The 21991-nt window shown below is 35.8% G+C and overlaps 2 protein-coding genes across 4 annotated transcripts in view; one reads left to right on the forward strand and one right to left on the reverse strand.

Annotated features, from left to right (window-relative positions):
* Positions 1 to 10309, forward strand: part of Mtr4 (exosome RNA helicase Mtr4) — a 12768-nt gene extending 2459 nt beyond the window's left edge. The window contains exons 2-16 of one of the 3 annotated variants that reach the window (XM_086539016.1): positions 562 to 675; positions 1568 to 2168; positions 2368 to 2562; positions 2922 to 3225; positions 3557 to 3762; positions 3939 to 4064; positions 4540 to 4690; positions 4802 to 4974; positions 5479 to 5619; positions 5966 to 6127; positions 6408 to 6596; positions 7331 to 7553; positions 8001 to 8152; positions 8662 to 8776; positions 9060 to 10309. In XM_086539016.1, the coding sequence (XP_086395142.1) occupies positions 562 to 675; positions 1568 to 2168; positions 2368 to 2562; positions 2922 to 3225; positions 3557 to 3762; positions 3939 to 4064; positions 4540 to 4690; positions 4802 to 4974; positions 5479 to 5619; positions 5966 to 6127; positions 6408 to 6596; positions 7331 to 7553; positions 8001 to 8152; positions 8662 to 8776; positions 9060 to 9214 (3007 nt within the window). In that variant the 3' untranslated portion in view covers positions 9215 to 10309. The remainder of the gene's footprint in view (positions 1 to 561; positions 676 to 1567; positions 2169 to 2367; positions 2563 to 2921; positions 3226 to 3556; positions 3763 to 3938; positions 4065 to 4539; positions 4691 to 4801; positions 4975 to 5478; positions 5620 to 5965; positions 6128 to 6407; positions 6597 to 7330; positions 7554 to 8000; positions 8153 to 8661; positions 8777 to 9059) is intronic. The other 2 variants (XM_043013048.2, XM_086539018.1) reach the window with 2 other exon arrangements.
* A 2196-nt stretch (positions 10310 to 12505) lies between these two features.
* On the reverse strand, positions 12506 to 21682 carry LOC122251270 (apoptosis-inducing factor 3). The gene is made up of 11 exons (XM_043013050.2): positions 20778 to 21682; positions 19563 to 19647; positions 19214 to 19386; positions 18836 to 19009; positions 18529 to 18695; positions 18051 to 18175; positions 17653 to 17783; positions 17118 to 17320; positions 16647 to 16778; positions 16083 to 16299; positions 12506 to 14365 (listed from the first exon to the last, which is right to left on the reverse strand). Exons 1-11 carry the CDS (start codon positions 21013 to 21015, stop codon positions 14157 to 14159), a joined length of 1854 nt encoding a protein of 617 aa, XP_042868984.1. The 5' UTR covers positions 21016 to 21682; the 3' UTR covers positions 12506 to 14156.
* Positions 21683 to 21991: the final 309 nt, after the last annotated feature.

A 21991-nucleotide genomic window follows, 5' to 3' on the forward strand; every position in this document is an offset into this window, starting at 1 on the left:
CCAAATTCATGGATATTCTGGGAAGATATTGAAATTTTCACAAATAGTTACCATTTAAAAAGTTGAAAACTAAGAAAGTGAAACAGTGATTATTAAATCTTCCCTTGTTCATGATAGGCATAACCATCAGGAAAATTGATTTATCAAGTAGATAGTCTCCAGGCATCCATAAATCAGATTCAGAAACCCATAGGCATTTAACCCATGTCTTATAATCATCATGTCAAGATACAACAGGTTTATTGGAGACCTATGTGATCCAGGTCAGTATTTATAATTTATGCTGTTCTACATTTTAAGAATATCTGTTTCAGATAGATCTAGATCTAGGAAGAAACTCTAAAACAGGAAGTTATTAACCTAATCCTGACGGGCCCGGCGATAAGTGTAAACCCCCTACGCCGGGCCTATGCAATATTGCATCGGGAACGTCACACTGGTGTGTCGCCCCAGCATAGGGCATTTAGCCGTGTCACACGGGTGTGACGCACCGTCATCATAGGGTTATGGTTGCTTTACCAGTAACTTTTTTGTGCTTACTGAAAAAAATTTGATTTACAGGGCGGCGCAAGAACTTAATCAGCTGTTGGGGAAGAAACGATCATCAGAAGATGCTGACAAACAAGTGATAAAGAAGGCCAGAGCAATTGAAAATGCATCTGAGACACAAATAAAGTAAGTGTACACTCAGCTATATAAGAATATCTAGAGTTATTCTTAAGACTACAAAAAGGGAATTCGGTGGCAGGATTGTCACACATGAATACGCTCTGGTCATATTTCAGTTTTTAAGGTAATTATAGCTATTGGACCCTGTAGCCCACTGCCTCCATTATTTAGGGTGAGGCTGATGAGGGTGGCACCCACCCAGTGCAATAGCCCAAAGTTTGATCTCAGATATGCTGTCTAGGTTCAGGCTATTGAGGGAACTGAAATGACTAAAGGTCACCACTAAGAGGTGAGAAGACCTAGGAGTGACACAATTAGTGAGCGTAATTTTACCCATTAGTGATCAGACTAGAGTGTTGTTCATCATCTCCAATGGACATAAGGACAAAGCAATATGTCTTCAAGGCCTGGATATTGCTGATTCTGATGTATGGCAGCTAAATTTAGACTATCCAGTGCCTTGGGGTCTTGTCATGATGCCTTTTGCCACAGCTCCAGGCATTAGATGTAGGGGTACAGTTGGCAGGACCTTGTGTCCAACCAATGACTGCACAATGAGATCGGCTCAGGACCTATTACTTGCACAATCTAGGATCACTTACTCAGGCCATATGGTCACTTGGCTCAACTCTCAAAGAATAATTGTTTTCATTAGATTGTCTTCACTAGAGACAACCTAAGGCGTAGGAGGCCTGTGGGAGAACCAAAGAGATCATGGCTTGGGTATGTCAATTAAGCCATCAAGAGGGACCCTTGTTGCTAGAAGTGGAGGCTGGATATGGCAATGTGCCCTCCTTGATGTCAGCCCCATTGATTAATTGAGATAATGTTATAGTAGTAACATAAGTATTATGTAAATAAATTTTAATTATTCATTTTCATGTCACAATATTTTCAGGTTAACAGAAGACATGCCTAGAATAGCAGTTCACGTCATAGAGACTGTAGAGGCATGTACCCATGAAGTGGCAGTACCCCCTGGTGAGACATACATTCCTCTCCAACCGCCGAGTGAAAAGCCAGCAAAGTCATATCCATTCATACTAGATCCATTCCAGAAGGAAGCTATACTCTGCATTGACAACAATCAGTCCGTATTAGTTTCTGCTCACACCTCAGCTGGTAAGACAGTGGTGGCAGAATATTCAATTGCCATGTGCTTACAGAACAAACAGAGAGTCATCTACACAACTCCAATTAAGGCCCTGAGTAACCAAAAGTATCGTGACTTCAGTGATGAGTTCACGGATGTCGGCCTCCTGACTGGAGACGTGACCATCAACCCAAATGCTTCCTGCCTCATCATGACCACAGAGATTTTGCGTTCCATGCTTTATAGAGGGTCAGAGGTGACCAGAGAGGTGGGATGGGTCATATTTGATGAGATCCATTACATGAGAGACAAGGAGAGAGGATATGTTTGGGAGGAGACTCTCATTCTTCTGCCATCTACAGTACATTTTGTATTCTTGTCTGCTACCATCCCCAATGCCAGTCAGGTGGGTTTCTTATGACTTTGATATATTCCTATTGTATGATATAATAAGAGTGCTTTTGGATCTCTGGACAATAGCATGAGCGTGGTCAAATTGTAGTTCATGCAGAACCATGTTGAAATTTGTTTAAATCCATCAAAATCAAACCTGAACATTATCCTATAGAACAAAAGGAATCTAATGTATGAACTTTATTTTTCAGTTTGCCCAGTGGATTTGTTACCTTCACCGCCAGCCCTGTCATGTGGTTTACACTGACTACAGACCAACCCCACTTCAGCACTATATCTTCCCAGCCGGTGGAGAGGGAATCTACTTGGCTGTGGATGAATTGGGCAAGTTCAGGGAGGACAACTTTAACACAGCTATGGCCATCCTCCAAGATGCTCCAGAGCAGGTAAAAAACCTTTTTTTTTATTTATTTCTTTCTTTTGCTCTCTTTATCCTCTTTTTTCATGTTATCTTTGATTATAACCTTCTTTCCAGCTTTTCTTCTTCCTTTCGCTCTCATCTCTTGTTATCATTTCATCTTTGTTTTTCTCTGTAATTCTTATTTTTTTTGTTTTATATTTATTTTTCATTTCTTCTTTCATCTTTTATTATCTATTTTCTATTTTTTCTTTTCTTATTTTGTCTTTATATCCTTCTTTTTCTCTCCTTTTCCATCTTTCTTTCTAACATAACATGCTCAGGGTAAACACCAGTTTATTCTCACAATTATATTCACAATTATACTTACAATGTTTAACCTTTCAGTCAGAATCCGGGGGCAAGGGAAAGGGACCTGGAGCCAAGGGAAGCTCCGACTGCTTCAAGATCGTCAAGATGATCATGGAGAGGAACTTTGCTCCAGTCATCATCTTTAGTTTCTCCAAGAAAGAGTGTGAGGCTTATGCTCTGCAGATGTCCAAGCTGGACTTCAATATCGCCGATGAGAAGCAGTTGGTGAATGAAGTGTTCCAGAATGCCATTGCCCTCCTCTCGGAAGAAGACCGAGAGCTCCCACAGGTGGTGTCAGTGCTCCCACTACTCAAGAGAGGCATTGGTATCCATCATGGAGGTGGGTTGTATGCCTAGAATCTGCTGTTTTTTGGAGGGGTCAGGAGACTGTTTGAAATTTTGCTTTTGCATATGGTTCAAGCATAGTCATTTATTTTTTTAGGTGTCATTCTTAATGGTTTTAATACCTCCAAAACAGGCCACAACTTAAGATTTTCAGCATGGGCTGGACATCTTATGATATATTTCTATCATTTTCTAGACTTATGGTATGATTTATGAGTCTTTGATATATAAGCAAAGTGATACTAATTAGCACTTGAAGTGTTACTTACAGAACTGAAGAGATAACTAGCTTGTATTATGAACAAAGTTACCACCTACTTCAGTAGGTCTGCTGCCCGTCATCCCTTTAAAGTTACCACCTACTTCCATAGGTCTACTGCCCATCATCAAGGAGACGATAGAGATCTTGTTCGGAGAAGGTCTGATCAAGTGTCTATTTGCCACTGAGACCTTTGCCATGGGACTTAACATGCCTGCCAGGACTGTCCTGTTCACCTCCATTCGCAAGTTTGACGGCAGAGATTTCCGATGGGTTAGTTGGATTTGGTTGCAGTTATTTGATGCTTTTAAATTCTGAATGGTTTTCTACTAAGGGACTTTGGCCCAAGTGATGTCCATATTGATTACATGCACTCCTTTTATGTATTTATTACTATTGTCATTAACATTTCCTTCCATTAAATGATTGTCATGGATTAACAATTTCAGCTGACTTCAGGAGAGTACATTCAGATGTCAGGTCGAGCTGGTAGAAGAGGGAAGGACGACAAAGGTATCGTCATTATGATGGTAGACGAGAAGCTGAACACTGCAGTTGTCAAGAATTTAGTGCAGGTATGAAGTTTTTGCTCTTGCTACTATTCTAGGAATATTCTTTTCTATATTCTTTTTTTTTTTCCTCTTTCTTTCCTTTTTTTTTTAATATATAGTGTTGGAAGTTCATAACTTGGATGTTTGTTTATTAGTTGATTTCTTTTTCAGTTTGATATTGTTCTTTTCTTTTTGTGAAATGGATTGTGCCAAATGATTATAACTTTATAAGATCCTAGTGTTTGACATTGTAGGTCTTATTAACCTATTGGATACGGGTGAGGTGAACATGCTAACGTGGATAAACCTTTTTTTTTAGAAATCCCAAAATTTCAAGGAATTGCTTAGACCTATTGATTGAGTCATTGATGAATAAGCACTTGTAGAATTGTTTAATAAATCAAAACCATAGTGAATGGTGCATGTCCCTGGCATCAGTGGTTTAGGTATGATTTTGTTATTCTTTAGCCTCTGAAAACTTTTATATTTACACATTCAGGGAAAAGCAGACCCCATCAACTCGGCTTTCCATCTGACATACAACATGGTGCTGAATCTGCTACGTGTGGAACAGATCAACCCAGAGTACATCCTGGAGAGATCTTTCTTCCAGTTCCAAAATTATTCCTCCATTCCTTCACTGTGTGACCGTAAGTAATGCAATATTGACGGCTGCATATATTCTTTGTCCTGTTCATTTCTCTAGTTTTAGAATTAATTGAATTGATTCCTCTTAGAAATATTAAATGTTTCTCTTGAAGGTGTGAGTCAGGGAGAAGAAGAGCTCTCTACCATGGTCATAGAGAGGGAGTCAGAGGTGGAGAGTTATTACAAGCTGCAACAGACCATTGAGAACCTCTTGAAGGAAAGGCATAGCTTCATCACCCGCTTCACGTACATCTTGCCGTTCCTACAGCCTGGGAGACTTGTCAAAGTGAGTGTCTATTGCTAAGGAATCTGCAATGTAGATATAGCTCATTCTTTTACCTTTGCTTTTGTAGAGTGTTTGTAGAATTTTTCCAGTGCTCTGTAACAGTTTATGTAATATTTAAAGGTTGATTGGTAAGTGGATAATTGATAAGTTTGGTACAAGGTGTTCTGTTAATAAAGGACTTTCTATTAAGTTTTTGGCCTTGCATAAGCTACATATGATATTTCCCTGAAGAGTTAGAGAAAAAGCAACAACTTGGAATATTAACCCATTGGCAGCGGATGGCATGATTTGCTGCAAAGGCAGAGTCGATCTTAGATGCGGATGGCACCGGGCCAGACATGTAAACCAGCCATCCTACTTACACAAATGTTTATTTAATACTGGGACCAATGGGTTAAGGGATCATTTGATAGGTTGCTTATCCATTTAGAAATGAAATCAACTTCCTGCTAGTTCTCTTTCACTCCAGCAACTGATAAAGACTTTAATTATTTTTTATTGCAGGTTAAAAACAATGACGATGACTTTGGTTGGGGTGTTGTGTTGAGTTACAAGAAGCAAGAAAACAAGAAAGATCCTTTAAAACCACCAACAGTAACCTGTGACATCATCTTGCGAGTGTCTCAGGAATCAGCAGCGAAAAAGGTCCATATAATTATCATTATTTCTATCTTTTTTATTTATTTGCTATGATTTTGCTTTTGTTGTTGAACCTATTTTTATTTAACTATTTATTTTATATCCAGTTTTGCATATTTTATTAAAACTCAATTTCTATAATGTAATCATAGTACTGTAGCTTCTAACTAACACAGTGGTATCTGTTTCCCTTTACTAGACTTATATTTGTCATTTTTATGATGATATTAAGTGATTATTATCATCATTTATCGAAAGATATTGACACGTAGTTCAGAATTTCCCGACTGCATACTGTACTGTGACAGCATCTGCAACATCAACTGCAACTTCTCTCACTACATTTCCTCAGGTGACCTCAGATCTGAAGCCTCCCCAGCCAGGGGAAAAGAGTGAACCAGTGGTCATGACAGTGATGGTGAAAGTCATCCAAGAGTTATCAGCTGTGAGACTGAAGCTTCCCAGTGACCTGAAACCCCTGGACCAGCGCATCATGGTTGTGAAGATGGTGGATGTAAGTTGGAAATTGGTTTTATTCCTCTTACTTATCTCTCCCAAACATCATCATCATCATCATCATAAATAATCATTAATCATCTCCATCTTGCTTCTGTGTCACCTATGTTATCTATATTTATATATTTATTAAGAACAAGTGTTCACGAAACAATGATAATATAACTCATTCATCACTTAATTTTACAAGGAATGCATACACAAAAGATAACAGCCCGCAAAATTCAGCTTCATATTGTAGTACAAATGAAAAACACAATGAAACGTCACACCCACAGGAGGCATTGAGGCGTGTCCCAGAGAACCAGTTCCTGCTTGACCCAGTGAAGAACATGAAGATTAAAGATGAGACCTTCCTGGAGATCATGTCCAAGCTGGAAAAGTTCAAAGCCAGATTGCATTCCCACAAGCTGCACACAGATTCTGCGCGTGACAGATTATGCGAGGCGTTTGCAAAGAAGATGGAGGTTAGTTGACTGGGATGATTTAGTATATTGTGCTTATTTTTTAAAACTGCAGGATAATAAAAGGTGGGTATAAAAGTCACTGTATATTTGTTTTGTTTTTTGAAGTGCCAGCATCTAAAAATGTTGGAATTGAAAGGCCTGAACACTGAGAATGTTAGCTTTTCATGATTTTCCCAGCTTCTTCATTTATAAAGAAAATAATAGAATATATAAATTGTAGATTTTGTAATGAAAAAAAAAAAAAAAAATTAAACTCAACATGTTTGTTACTCTATATGAACATACAGTAGAATCTCAATTGATATCAGGTTTAGGCTGCTGAAAACTGCAACTTTATCTGAAATAACACATATTTCCCGCAATTCCTAGCCCCCCTGCATATTAACTACTGAATAGCACACACGTCAAACCACTGTCAGTGAAATTCTCTTCAAATTATATACTGCAATTTGTCTTTGATTTTTCAAAAAATTTATTTTGTAATGATACAAAACAACCAATTTACTGCCTTTCTATATTTGTTATATTGTTGATGTTGTTTTTTGTTTTTTGTTAATAAACTGTCCACTTTTTTAGTAGACATAATAATACAACTTAGTATTTTACAAACTGGTAACTTTACCATGCTGTTAGTTCTATCTCTGTCTCTCTCTCTTTCTCATCATCAACAGCAGCACCTTGTAAATATTGGCTCTGAAAGAGTCCTATTCAAATAAACTCACTCTCTCTTTCAGGTCAGAAAAACTCTTGAGAATGCAGAGACCGACCTGAAGAAAGCAAAGAGTGTATTACAAATGGACGAACTGAAGTGCCGCAAGCGTGTCCTGCGACGCCTCGGCTATGCCACGTCACAGGATGTCATTGAAAGGAAGGGCAGGGTGGCTTGCGAGTTGTCCTCAGCTGATGAACTCCTCATAACGGAAATGCTCTTCCATGGTCTCTTCAATGATCTCTCAGGTATTATTTCTAGAGTTTAGTTATTTGACAAAGGCTGAATAGAGACAATGATGGTGGTGATGTGTGATGCTTTACTTACGTTGAACCTGTTTATCACTGCAGGCTTGGTAAAAGTTTATTTTTCTATATGGAGATGCATTATCTTTGTAACAAAAAAAAAAAAAAAGTATGCTGATTGTGCTGCAAAATACATTTTAAAGAAATGTTTTATAGTCCTTAAGTAAGTTTACATAGTATGTGACAGATGTACAGTAAGAAATTATGAAAAGGCATATCTTTGTGCACAGTTGGGAAAGGATTTACTGGTAGACAAAAAACTTATTATGATGTGTTTATTGTTCATCTTAGTAACTACCTTAATTCCACATAAAAAAAGATAAATTTTCACTTGTCCGTAATTCTGTGAGTGAACTTAATCTGAAAAAAATATATATTTATTTTTAACAGCTGCTCAGACCTGTGCACTACTAAGCACATTTGTCTGCGACGAGAAGAGTTCACAGCTTCCGAAGTTGGGTGAAGAATTGTCTGGCCCACTACGACAGATGCAAGATATTGCTCGCCGCATTGCCAGAGTCAGCCATGAATGTAAATTGGAGGTAAGACCTTTTCTTTCTCATTCATTCAGTTTTTTTCTCATAAGAGTGTAGTATTTTTACCTGTCGACTGTGGTTTTGTTTTTCTCATCTTTTTGATGCACAAAAAAACAGCCATGGCTTGACATTTTCACAAGTAATAGAATAGGCAAGCTTTGAGAAATGTTGAAAAGCATACAGCTAAACAGAAATGTCTTAATTTCCCATATAAATTCCCTGGTGGAGTTAAGTCTCCAAGTAACAGACTTTAAAGTGGTAAAAATCAACTCATGGAAGTAGCTCATACTCTCCAAGGGGTCAGCATATGTCTTTAGGTCAAAAGAAAGTCAGTAAACACTGAAAACAATTAGGAGAGTGGATTTTTTATTAGATACAAAAATATATTAAATAATATTATGAATTTACTGTTGTATTCTAAAATCTTTCTCTGCAGTATGTTGTCTCCATTGCAAGTGCATCCATTCACATGGCATTTCTGGGGGTTTGATCTAACTATACTTTTTTGTTTACAGATTGATGAGGAAAATTATGTTGAGCAATTCAGACCATTCTTGATGGACATTGTATATGATTGGTGCAATGGTGCGTCATTCATGGAACTGTGTAAAAAGACAGAAATCTTTGAAGGTAAGATCTTTTAATTTTATATGTGTTTGGATTTCTTGATAGAAAATTGGTTTGCTGTATTTTACTCTTCTTGTAATTTGCGCAATGCCCATATCCAATATTTTTCCCTTTTCTCTCATTTGTACTCAATTGTAAATTTACTTTTGTCTTGTCTCATCACACCTCTTCTCTTTTCTTCTCTCCTTTCCTCTCTCCTCTCTTCTCCCATCTCTCCCCTCTCCTGCTCCTGCTCCTGCTCCTTCCTCTTCCCCATTCTCACCATGATTCTCTCTCTCTCTCACAGGAAGCATAATTCGAGCCATGCGTCGTCTGGAGGAACTGCTCAGACAGATGATTCAGGCCTCGAAAGCCATAGGAATCGACCTTGAAAATAAGTTCTCTGAGGGAGTCAAACTTTTGAAAAGGGACATTGTGTTTGCTGCAAGTCTTTATTTGTAATTTAGAATGTTTACAGCATAATGTTAATGTTATTAAGGGTACTTGTTAGGGAAGTACTTGTACAACAGATTTAAGTAACTTGTTTTAAGGGGACCGTCCCGTTCTTGACCTACAAGTTTGATTTTATTTATATTTGTTATGTATTATTTTTTATTTCTTTTTCTTTTTTTCTCTTGAGTAATAAATCTTTATTGTGTGGAAATGTATGTTTTTTTTATAGCATGTTAAGCTCAAAAGAACTGGTAATTAATATATTTTCCAATCCCTGTTTCCTCTTTAAAAAAAAAAAAAATTTGTTTTAAGACAAGTATAACCTTTAACCTACAGTAGTAGACAACTTTATGATTTGTTAACCCTAATAAGGATAACTAAAGAAACAACATGTATTATTCTTATCTAATACATCTGCCACAGGAAAGATTTTTGTCTGATTTGACAATCTTTTAAATTTTACATCATTAATGTGTTAATTATAGTTTGACCACAAGGCAAGAGTATATAATATATTCTAATGTTTTTGCTACAAATTGATTGTGTTTATATTTGCTTTACCCTTTTCCATTCAGTTCTCTCAAAGAACAATTTCATGGTTGGTAATAAACCAAGAGGATAGCATTGTCCCACTATCCCATGAGAGGAGACAGACTTTGATAAGTCTTCTTGAGATGACTTAAGGAAGTAAGTTGCTCATGAAGACAGAGCAATCTGACATGACAAATTCAGAGAAAGAGTGTCTCTGGCTTGCCAGAATGATGCTAAAAAAGATTACCAGATACATGAGTTTAATATATTGCATTAACCCATTGGTTGCGGTATTTAATAAATATTTGTGCAGTAGGATGGCTGGTTTACATGTCTGGTACGGTGACATCCGCGTCTGTGACCGACTCTGCTTTTGCAGCAAATCATGCCATCCACTGCTAATGGGTTAAAGGCTGTGCATTGTAAACTGTATATTGTCCCAAAGCCACATGTCTTTGTATTTCCACATTGGATATTGATTTCAGAAAGAAATAGCTAGTGAATGTCATCCATGATAAATGTTCAAAGTAAAAAGATGTTCAGCTAGTGATGAAATAAGATTTTTTTCAAGATTGTATTTTTTTGTTTATCCCAATATTTGGCACATTGGAGTATTACAATGCAGTACATTATTTGAAATATATAATTTAATACTAGTAACTATAATTCCTGCTGCTATGGCTCAGTGGATGTGTCCTTATATTCCACTGAAGACTTCATGCCTTTGTCTATCTTGCTGACCTGAATTCCTGAATTCAATCCCACACTGTCAGTGCAGCATTCCTTGAACAAGGGATAATTAAGAAGCACAATGAACAGACGGCTGCAATTTGACTATTAGTCACAAGAGCCTGTCCTCACACACTAAATTATTATTATTTTTTTTTATTATTATAGTTGATATTTGAAAAGATATCTAGGCAGGTAAGTGCAGAAATACCAAATCAAACAATCATAAGAAGAGTCCCAAGTCCCAAGCAAAATCATTGAAGATATCAATAATAATAACTCATTATTACAAATTACCATAATTTATGAAAAAAAAAATATATATATAAAAGGTGAAATAGATATTGAAACATCACAAAACCTTAATCAGTGCTCCATATAAATGTATACTATTCCTGAATCTTACTAATAATATAATGGAAATTCATTTTCAGTATTTTGAAAGTAATACAAGCTCTTGATTGATAAGTTATACTTAGATTTCGCAATCCAAAATCTTGGGACATGATACTTGGAGAACAAGTTAACGGATTCAAAACTACTGGTACACAGACAAATGATCAAAACAAACTTAACCCATTTGCGCCGGTTGACTTGCTATCACGGGTCAAAAAATAGTCCCAGACTTGGGGGACTTCCTGAGATGTGGTGCATTTCTGGCCAAGCCCTGGGAGGCCAGTAGTGACGCGCTGAAACGTCAGCAATAGACCACTAGATTGTTCTCAAATATAATAATTTTACATAATTTCTTAGACTCTGTTACTTTAGGTGTTTGATTGTCATAAAATGAGATATAGCGTTAAAAAAATGACGTCACAGAAAACTATGTGATATAGATGAAATAATGGTAATTTCTGCTTCTTGATCAGTTGAATAAAAAGATCCAAGTCAAAAAACTATTGTAAAATCAAATGTGTTTGGCCAAGGAATAAAACAAAGTAAAAAATTACTAATGCAATACTTCTAATTTGTTGATTACCTGTGATATCACGTCATGTCCCGTCACGAGGTACATGTACATACTCATATGTATGTGTATGATAATTCATATTGTTCTTTTTGTTTTGGAAAAAAAAAGGAAAAAAAAACATTTTTTTGATACCTCACTAAGAGATTGCTTCCAGTTTCCTTTGGTATTTTCACATAGAAGTGAAGAATATAGGCAAAGCTCAATTGAATAAAACTAAATAGGTGTTACTGTAACATGTTTTTTGACTAAAATAACTCCTCTGAACATGGCAATATTTTTATGTGCCTTTACTTTGTAGACGTATTCATGAAAACCATAAGAATAGGGTGGATGAAAAACGCTCTGAGAGGATCAGCGCAGTCTCACACAGCAAAAAAACACCCCAGCACGAAGCATTGTGCGCTTGTTATTTTCCCAGCATTAGCGGGTGTAGGCAAAAATACGTCCCGTCGTGAATGGGTTAAAACCTGTCTATGCAATCATAAACATATTTTCCTTTACCTAAATGATAACTTCAACATAAAATACATGAAAACAAAGTAAACACCATGTGTGAGCGTGTGTATGTGTGTGTTTTTCATGTACAACAAACAGTTGGTTGTTGATAGCAAAGCTCTGAAAAAGTAACAAGCCCCTTTTCTACTCTCAATGTAAATCTACAACATTTCATAAATGCAGAACTTAAAGATACAATCTACAAAAATTAGACTACAAAATGAGCTGAGAAAACAATATAGCCTCAAATAGCAAATGTATAGTTGACTATACTGAGACAAAATCAGATATAATAACTGAAACACATAAAAAACAAATAAAAGAAAAAGCCTATGTAACCAGCCAGAGACGAGGCAAGCAGTTGGTGGAGGCACCTGGCACAACTCCCAGCAAATGCAGTTCACCTAGGCCTACAAACAGCCTGACATCAAAGGGTTAACTGGGTCTACATTGCAAAATTTTCATGATATTCATCAGTAAATGTTTCGAAGGTTTACGTCAATCAAATACACAGATTTAATATTTCAAAAGTAATAATAGCAGTACACTTTATAGAGGAAAAAAGAAACACGCACTGGTTCCAGTTGATTTTTATCTCTTGAACATTTAAAGCTAACATCAAAATACCTTTAATTTTAGTTGAGATTCAAAATGTGTAAGAAAATAATTGCATACAAATGTAACAAACTAGTTATAAATATACACAATTTCAATTCCATCTGCCTTTAAAACAAAAGGTCTAACTCTAGTCAAAAATTATAAGAAGTTTCTTTGAGAATATAATATATGAAACCTGAGTCATCAAAATGAGAATTCTTGTTAATTATCTCCTTTTTCCCGCAGTTGCTTACATTCTGCACGTGATACCAATGCAATAGCAATGGAGGAGTATTATAAAAACCCATACACAGGTACACAATGATTATGGTACAAATTCAGCTATCTTTAAAGTTTCATTCACATTCTGAATTAGCATATACTTGATACCGATCACCTGTATACAAATGCTAATGCACATTTCCCTATTCCCAGACAAGCAAATTTCATAACATCAAAGGCATAATAATAAGTAAAAAGCACTGATGAAAACAAATACTGGTGTCATTCACGTACAACTTGTCCTGAGCTCTTATCAAAACAAAATTATTATCACTGCACTCTAATGACATTGAAAAAATAATAATTCCAAAGCAAATATAATATAGAAGAAATAAATATAAAAGCAAAAAAAATAAATAAATAAAAAAAATAAATATAAAGGTATAGAGTATATTAGATCTTGGTACCTTGCCTTTCTATTTGGACAAGAATGCCAACATAAAAGCAAAAAAATACAATAAAATAAATAAGGTTGCATATTTTCTTACAAGTGTGTAAAATAATAAGTGATTAACAATATTATACAATGCAACTACACTAGACCCATAATCAACAATCTACCAGCAAAGATTTCTGACACCATTACAGAAAACAAAAATGAAAAATAATGAAAATGGCAGCCCATGTACATCAAAAGTACATCCCGGTTGAGAAAGAAAAAGAAAAAGTCAAAAGCTGGAAGAGAAGTCAAGAGAAGAAGAAACTCATTACCAAAAGACATTCTATAGAATATCCTTTCTAAGAAAATAGACATACTTTGCATTACTGAAAAATGACTAAGAAGTTGTTTCAAAGAGCTCCCTTCTTTCAAAATCTTCTTCAGTCAACAGATCAGGTGACAAATAGAGGAGACATTTGTGAAAAGAAAAGTAAAATATAGTGAAATGCACATACAGTTCATGTCTGATGGATGTTTAATTGATAAAAGTAATCAGAAGAAAACTTAAGATTTGGCATAAGATAACCAGTAATGCATAAAGATTTTGAGGCAGTTAATAAGGCAGAATATCACAATAATGCAGACATGTATACATCAACAGGTTGTGAAGGGACAGCATTGAAAGAAAATATAAATCAAACAATGAACTCTTCACTACATTTGTAAATAAAAATACTGTCCTGATATCACTGGTTCCATGACTACATTTAAGTGCACATCTTTGGTTCCACTTACATCTACTGAACATGTTCAGAGCTTAAGTACACATTAATTAACTGTAATACATAACAATTAGCAACCATTACCCATTACACCAAAGAAGTGTACAATCTCAACAACATTTAGTCATCACATTAACATCCTTTCCATCATTTCCATTTATATTTTGAGCTTCCTTTCTTAATACATCACAGCTTACATGCCACTTCTCCATCGGCGATAACCTCCTCTCTGGTGAGAAATTTGCCGTTGTTGAGCATCTCGGCATATTTGGCAGCCGCGGGATCCTTGCCGAGGGTGGCCAAAGCTACCACGCGATCTCCTTTGCAATAATAGGCAATGAAAGCCAGATTCTCCAGGTCTCCTCCTATCAGGATGTCGTCATACATCCCGTGACCTAAAAAGGGAAATATTCCTGAGTAACATGTATGATGAAGTTATATATACCAAAACTATTGTGATACTAAAAATGAAAGTACATAATAAAGAAAGTTAAGTTTCTCATAAAATCCTGTAATTGTACTAATTGTGCAGGATCTACAAATTGTCTTATAATATAACCTCTCTATTTCCATCCTTTTCAATTTCCATGATTTTTTTGCTCACAAATATAGAGCTAATATTCAGTAAATTCATTTTGCTTTTTTACCATAAAATTAAGCATGACAATTCATTCCAGTCTTCGTTACTTAACCCACTGATAGCAGATGGCATGATTTGCTGTCAAGGCAGCATCGGTTGTAAACACGGATGGCACCGGGCCATACAACATAAACCCGCCTTATGACTGTACACATATCTTATTAAAAAATGGCCAATGGGTTAAAACAAATCAAGCTTAGAAAAAATTAATATATACTTGAATATATACCCTTCTAAATCAGTTTTATTTTTCTGAAAAAAAAATCCAAAACGAAATTTTAAATCAACCCCACCCCCCCCAAAAAAAAAGCAACAACAGAAAGAAAGAAAGAAAATGCATTTTGCTTATCTTTTCAACAGCATTATTAAATTTGAAAATACTTCAATTGATACCAAATGAATGAAAAAATGCTTTTGAGAAAAATAGAATTGAAAACTATTATATCTCACGGATTCATTTTCTCTCCTTTCTGTTTTCTTAATTCAAATACCTAAATATCATCAAACTACTCATTCCTTTATCTGTAATAAGCCATCTGTTGTAAATAGCTATGACAATCGGTTTACTAGTAATTATAAAAACAAAACGAAAATAATTCCCTAAATATCCTTATATGATCTGTATTGCATGGGAGGGGGGTATAAACAGTAAAATAGTCATGAGAATGATTAATTCTTACAAATAATCCTATTTGAAAGAAACCATTAAGGTGTGCATGAATCTGCAATCTTTCCAGAGATACAAGCAGATTTTAAATTGGTGAAGAACATACTGAGTTTGAGCAATTAAAAGGAAGATATGTATATATAAGCTCTTTTCAATTTGAGGGCTTTCCACACGGCCCTTTTTAGGTATCTAGAAACACTGTATATTAACAGAAATGTAACAAATATACAAAATTTTAGAAAATCTTTACATTGCAATTGTTTTTATGGCAATTTTCTAGAATCTTTCAAAGTGAACTCTGGATAGGTGGTTAATTATGACTCTGTTACCTTATTTATCTTATTTATATTTTCTGGTAACCTAATATTAGTGTGGGCAATAATTGTATTCATATTCAAAGGCAGTCTTAACCCATTTCTGCCCAGCACTCCATATATATGCCATTAACATGCCATTAACAGTGTACAGAACTAACATATCTAAATCTTTCTGGGTTGAGACAAGTTTGAACGGGAGTTATAATTTTGCATATCTAACTTGTGATATTATGTTTATATGAGTGTTCAAGGTTATGTCTGCCACTCTGCCCAGTGGTATTACCCTGATAAGTTGCTCTGCTATTTCCTGCCAATTGTTTTCAATCTGGTGTAACATGCTAGTTTGATACAGATTTTTTTTTTTCACAAACACTTTATAACTTTGGTTATAGGCTACAATCTCTAGCTTGTTACTAACCAATATCATTACCAGTATTCTCATCTAAGACATCCTTGAGAACCACAGATGCCTCATCCATATATCTTACCTGTATACCGAAGACTCTTGCCATATAAGACAGTCCAGAAGAAGGGCACAGACTTCACTGGCGTGGCCTTCCCCAGCATGTTGAGAGCAGCTGTGCTACCATGGCCATGAGCAACCTGCCAGTGACCTATGGCCACTTTTTCCCCGTCGTGGAGGAAGAGCGGGAATGAGGCTATGTCACCCCCACAGTACACATCAGCTATGTTAGTCTCCAGGTGCTGAAAGAAATAATGATCTAGTGGTTTCATAGCTTACAATTAGTTTGCCACTTATTCATATCTTGCTAAATGAGGGGGAAGCTCACAAATTACACTATCTTTGTTTCAAATAAGAAGTGAAATAATGAACATGTGCTTTTGTTTACTACTATATTCTTGTTAATGCACATGTTATTAAATGCAACCATATACCATATATTTTATTCTTTATTCTGCCCATGATCATTTGGACTTTGTGATTATATTAAATCATTTTTCTTCATATAAGTCTCTCTATTTACTAAACAGTGACTAATAGCTAAAAAATATATAAATATATATATACACATATACATCAAATCTCATACCTCATTAACCGGAACATATCCTCGCTCGTCAAGCCTGATGCTGGATGTTGACAAGAACTGGGTATCCGGCACAACTCCCACTCCTGTCACCACCACATCAGCTGGTACAATTTCATCATTTTCCAATACAACCTATAAATAAAAATAATTTTCTTGAAATTCATACACCAATCACTTATATCTACAACTTACACTGCATATCATGACTACATTTTATTAAAACATTCAAATATTAGTTGATAATGGTACATGAAGTTAAATAATTCTAACTTTAAAACAGATATATAATCATCAAATAAATAGAATAAGAAACCAAATAACTGGCAACCACAAAACAAAAAACACACACAAAAATATAACAAAATAAAAAAAAAGATGAAGAAAACAATGAAAATAAAGAAATCTAGAAAAACATACAAACTGGATCCACAACAAAGATAAAAAGACTAATCAGAAAGCTTTGAACCTCACCTCTGTCACCTGTCCACCTTCTCCTCTGAACTCCTTCACGTTGACATTATTGACAAATTTAACCTCCTTTTCCTCAAACAGCTTTTGGATCCTTTCACCAACAGCACGTCCGAGACTCCTTTCGAATGGTACTTCTGTGTTCCCTACAACGGTCACTGATGCGGCACGGTCTTCGCTTGACAGGTAGGCTGCTGCTTCCATTCCTGTTAATTTATTAATACATTTCAGAGAGGAATACAAAACACTTGTTCTTATCATGGAAGACAAATACACTTTTTAATGCTATATATTCAAATTTCCTGATGATGTTGGGCACTGCTGCTGGGAATTTTCAGTAAATGTTAAATCATCTAATTATGCTCCTAAAAATATCACTACATATATAACAAATGATCAGGTAAAGGCTGGAGAAAAAAATAAAAAATAAGAACAACAACAAGGAAAACCATGGTGATAACAGAAAGTTAAAAGGGAAAATGATAGCACGAGTAAGGAATATGAAAACATATTAAATACAACAAGAGAGGAAAATCACCTATGAAAGAAGTGCCAATGACAGCAACTTTTTTCCCTGCTGCTGCTGCCGCCACTGCATTAGCATCTTCTGGAGTACGTACAACAAAGATGCCCTTGAGGTCTGCTCCAGGGTTTGACAGCTGCCGCGGTCTGTTGCGGTCAGTGACTGTCAGTGAGTCATCTAGGCAAAATCTTACACCTAAGCTCATCACATGCTTATTTATACATATACCTTGGAACACATAGGCTAAATAAAAATATTTTATATACATCAAAAAGATTCTAGATATTCAAAATAAAAATTAAGTCAACTGCCTACTACTGTTTCATCAATCTTTGCAGGACAGAAAAATGAAACAAAGAGGACTGAAATATAAAATCCACGCAAACATAATAATGGATAGAGGGAACACTTACTTCCCGCCAGTTGCAATGAACACTTTGTCATAACTCAGTTCTTCACCATTGTTCAGCTTGACCACTTTATTCTCTGCATCTAGCCCTTCTGCTGATACTCCTAACTTGATTTCTATGTCACCAGACTGTAAGCAAAATATGCCTTAATGATATGCCTTAGTGAAAGAAATAACAAAATTAAAACTTATATACTGGAACACTTCATCTAAAAGCAATTTTGTGAGTTTACCTTTTCCTCTTAACAACCTAAGAATGTATTTCTGCTTGTTCATTCAATATAAGCATATTAGTTTAAAGATAAAAATTTTAACAATAACCAAATCACATGAATAAAATGAAGTATACAACAAATCAAGCTAAACAATTGTCTAGACAGCATTTAGCAACAATATATCAACTAAAGATCTCTCTACAACAATATAGTTACTAAAGAACAAAGTAAAAAAAAAAAAAAAAAAAAACAGAAACATGCCCTTACCTCATAGAACTGATTAGACCGTAATGTAATATTATCTGGCGTGAGATGCATTGCCTTGGAGAGCTTTGGTCGGTCATAAGGCAAGTGATTCTCTCGCGTCACCATCACCAAGCGACCTGTGAAACCCTCCTGTCGTAATCGTTCCACGCAAGTCGCACCCGCAGCTCCTGGAAAGGCAAGAGGTTCATTTCTATAACCATTTCAAAGTAACAGAGATATTGCATTCAATATAGGAGAAAAACCCAAGAAAAACTGTACGAATATAATTTCCAGGACATTCATTATTTGCATAGAGGTTTCTTCTTACCCCCACCAATCACCACGAAGGATGTATTGTTGTTTTCATCACGTTTGGCCAATGGTTTCACTCTCTTCGCTGCACCAAAGTGTTCCTTATTAGTGCTCACTTTCACACTCCCATCAACAACTTCCACATCATACTTAGGAATGCTGTCAAGTCCTGGAAAATCTTCAATGTCCCCTGAAACAGAAAGGATTTATATAAATGTAATTATTGTCTCATAACTAATGTCAATTCATCTTCCATATATTAACACACTGGTTTTATGATCATATTTCTAAAATCAGGAAACATCTTACTTTAATGCCCTGACATTCATTTCTATCTATTTTGCAATCATAAATAAAAAACAAAAATCAAGAAGGAAATCAAGAATCCACTTACCTGTCGAGAGGCTGAAGCAAGCACCATGCCATGGACACCTCACTCGTCCCTCGCACAACGCACCCTTCTCCAGTGGTGCTCCATAATGGGAACATTTACTCCCTATCGCCGACAATTTGCCCTTGTGACGGACCACTAGCACCTGACCTCCTTCTACATCAAAGGACTTCATTCTGAAATACAAAAACATAATTTCAACATTTGTAAATGTCTGTCTGTCTATCTATCTATCTACCTATCTATATGTATATAGCATATACATTACGACTAGTAAATTTACAAATTAACAAGTGCAAGACAGAAATCTAAGAATTGTACAAAAAGTGAAAACGGAAACTAGGCTTCATACCCTTCTTCCGGCAGCTCATCCTCACGGCACACAACAGCTTCCATCATCTCTCCAGAATTTTCTCTTAGCGAACTCAAATCAGTTTCTGAAATAAATTAATGAATATAAAAGTATCTGCTTATTCTTAATTTCATACTTATTTTCTTACAAGAATATTACCATTTCATTACATAAAATTTTGCATTATCATTCACTACAGAGTTGGCACTTGAAATCTGGTAAAAAAAAAAAAGAAAAAAAAAAGCCTGCATTTGAAACTCTATCCTGTCCTAAATGTAACTCAAAATCATGACCAATCAATATCAGTAATCAATCCTTGTAAATTTAGAAGCAATATCAATAAAATTAGATACTTAGAATATACCTCTTTCATATTTAAAACTGCATGCCCAATGACCAAATTTGTAATTCTAATCAAGCTCCAGTAACACAAGTCTTACAGTACAAAATTAAGTCATTTGTCTAAATATCTGTCGCTACAAAAGTTAATGTCTGGAAATAATGGTTCCTTCAAAAAAGTAGTTAATTTACATCACATAAACATTTTCAGTACATCTACTCAACTCATCTGCAGCGACTGTCCTATTTAAAAAAAATTCTGATAATTATACTGCCTTTTTATAATCAAATTGAGATAAAACTTCAAGCCAATATGTGTCAAGAAGTGTGAATATTGATGGATCAGTAAGATGTACTAATTTTATATTTAATCATCACACATCATATATGTAACAGCAAATAACCAGCAGAGATTTTAACATCAAGAAGCATCAATAATGTTCTATAAATGATGAACTGAATAGCATAAGATTTATAATACACTAAGACTGGTGGTTATACTTCACTGGTTTCTTACCCAGTCAGGATTATAATCTGAAGATTGCTATGGGCTCTAATCATAATGATCACTATACTAGACCTGACTGTGAAACAAAACAAAATATAAACAAATAAAAGGGGTGGGCGTGGTCAATAATTAAGTTATGAGACGTGACTCGGCGACTGACTCTCGACTAATGAGCTCAGACGTCCCCATCACCTACTACATAATACCGCGGAAAAAACACCTAAAAATACATAAAACAAGACTTCATCCCTATAAAAACACAGCTATGGGGTCCTGAATGCCATAAATCAAACTTCTGACCAAAGAGCATCTCCATAAAGAAAGCCAGAGGCAGGAGAAAAGTAAAAACGAGAGGGACGTCCACCCACCTGCCTCTCCTCCGTCCGAGTCGCCTCCTCCACTCCTGCACGAAGCCCCGACCCCCATAGTCCTTATGACGGTCGTGCGTCCTCCCAAGTGGTGTCCTTTTTTACAAATGTGGCGACTGACGGTCCTCCCACAGGCGCGTCTGACACCTGCCGCCAATGCCAGAGTCAAGCTAGCGTGGGTTAGGAATGCTGTGGTCATTATGAGGTGAAAGTTCGATTTTGCTCTACTTGGGCTCATCGACGACGACGGATCCGGTGTGCGGTTCGGGGTGCACTTTGTGGAGATTAGTGTCGACTTAAGAAGTCCTTTTTTTTTTTTTTTTTTCTTTGAGAGAGAGAGAGAGAGGAGGGAGGGGATTGTAACGATTTATTTTTTAGAGAGGGAGAGGGAGGGAGGGTGCTGTTGGAGAGGAGGAGTGAGAGGAAGAGAAAGAGAGGGGGAATAAGAGAGAGAGAGAGAGAGATTGTAACTTGACTCTTTTTCTCTTTTTTTCAGAGAGAGAGGGAGAGGTAGTGGGAAGGGGTGAGTGAGAGACAAAGAGAGGTAGGTTGATACAAGATTTATAGTAAGACTTTTATTTATGTTACATAAGTCCGTTGATAGACTGATATAAGATAGTAGATATAAAATATCATGACATTATTAAGATATAAGATATAATCATGTAAGAAAAAAGTATGAAAAGTGGGAAGTTACAAAGAGCATAAAATATTCATGTTATTGACAAGTTGTTCAAGCTATCGTCTCTCTACAAGAGAAAACAGATCACGTTAACTGTCTTTTGTGTGTGTGTGTGTGTGTGTGTGTGTGTGTGTGTGTGTGTGTGTGTTTGTGTGCGTGTGTTATGTCTACTAGGAATATAACCGGTTCAGGTCCTCAGAAACCTGACCAAGGAAGAACATACACAATAGCCAAAAGAAAGAGATGGAAAGAACCGTGGGAAGACAGGCTGCTTTCGAAAGCACAAACACACACTCTGTTATATATATATATATATATATATATATATATATATATATATATATATATATATATATATATATATATTCACAGACACATTATGTGTGTGTGTATGCGTGTGTGTGTGTGTGTGTGTGTGTGTGTGTGTGTGTGTGTGTGTGTTTACGTGTTTGAGTGTGTGTATTATATATATATATATATATATATATATATATATATATATATATATATATATATATATATACGTTCAGGA

This window comes from Penaeus japonicus, unplaced genomic scaffold, assembly GCF_977035675.1.
Source record: "Penaeus japonicus unplaced genomic scaffold, GWHDUDI00000001_assembly GWHDUDI00000008, whole genome shotgun sequence".
Classification (NCBI taxonomy): Eukaryota; Metazoa; Arthropoda; class Malacostraca; order Decapoda; family Penaeidae; genus Penaeus; species Penaeus japonicus.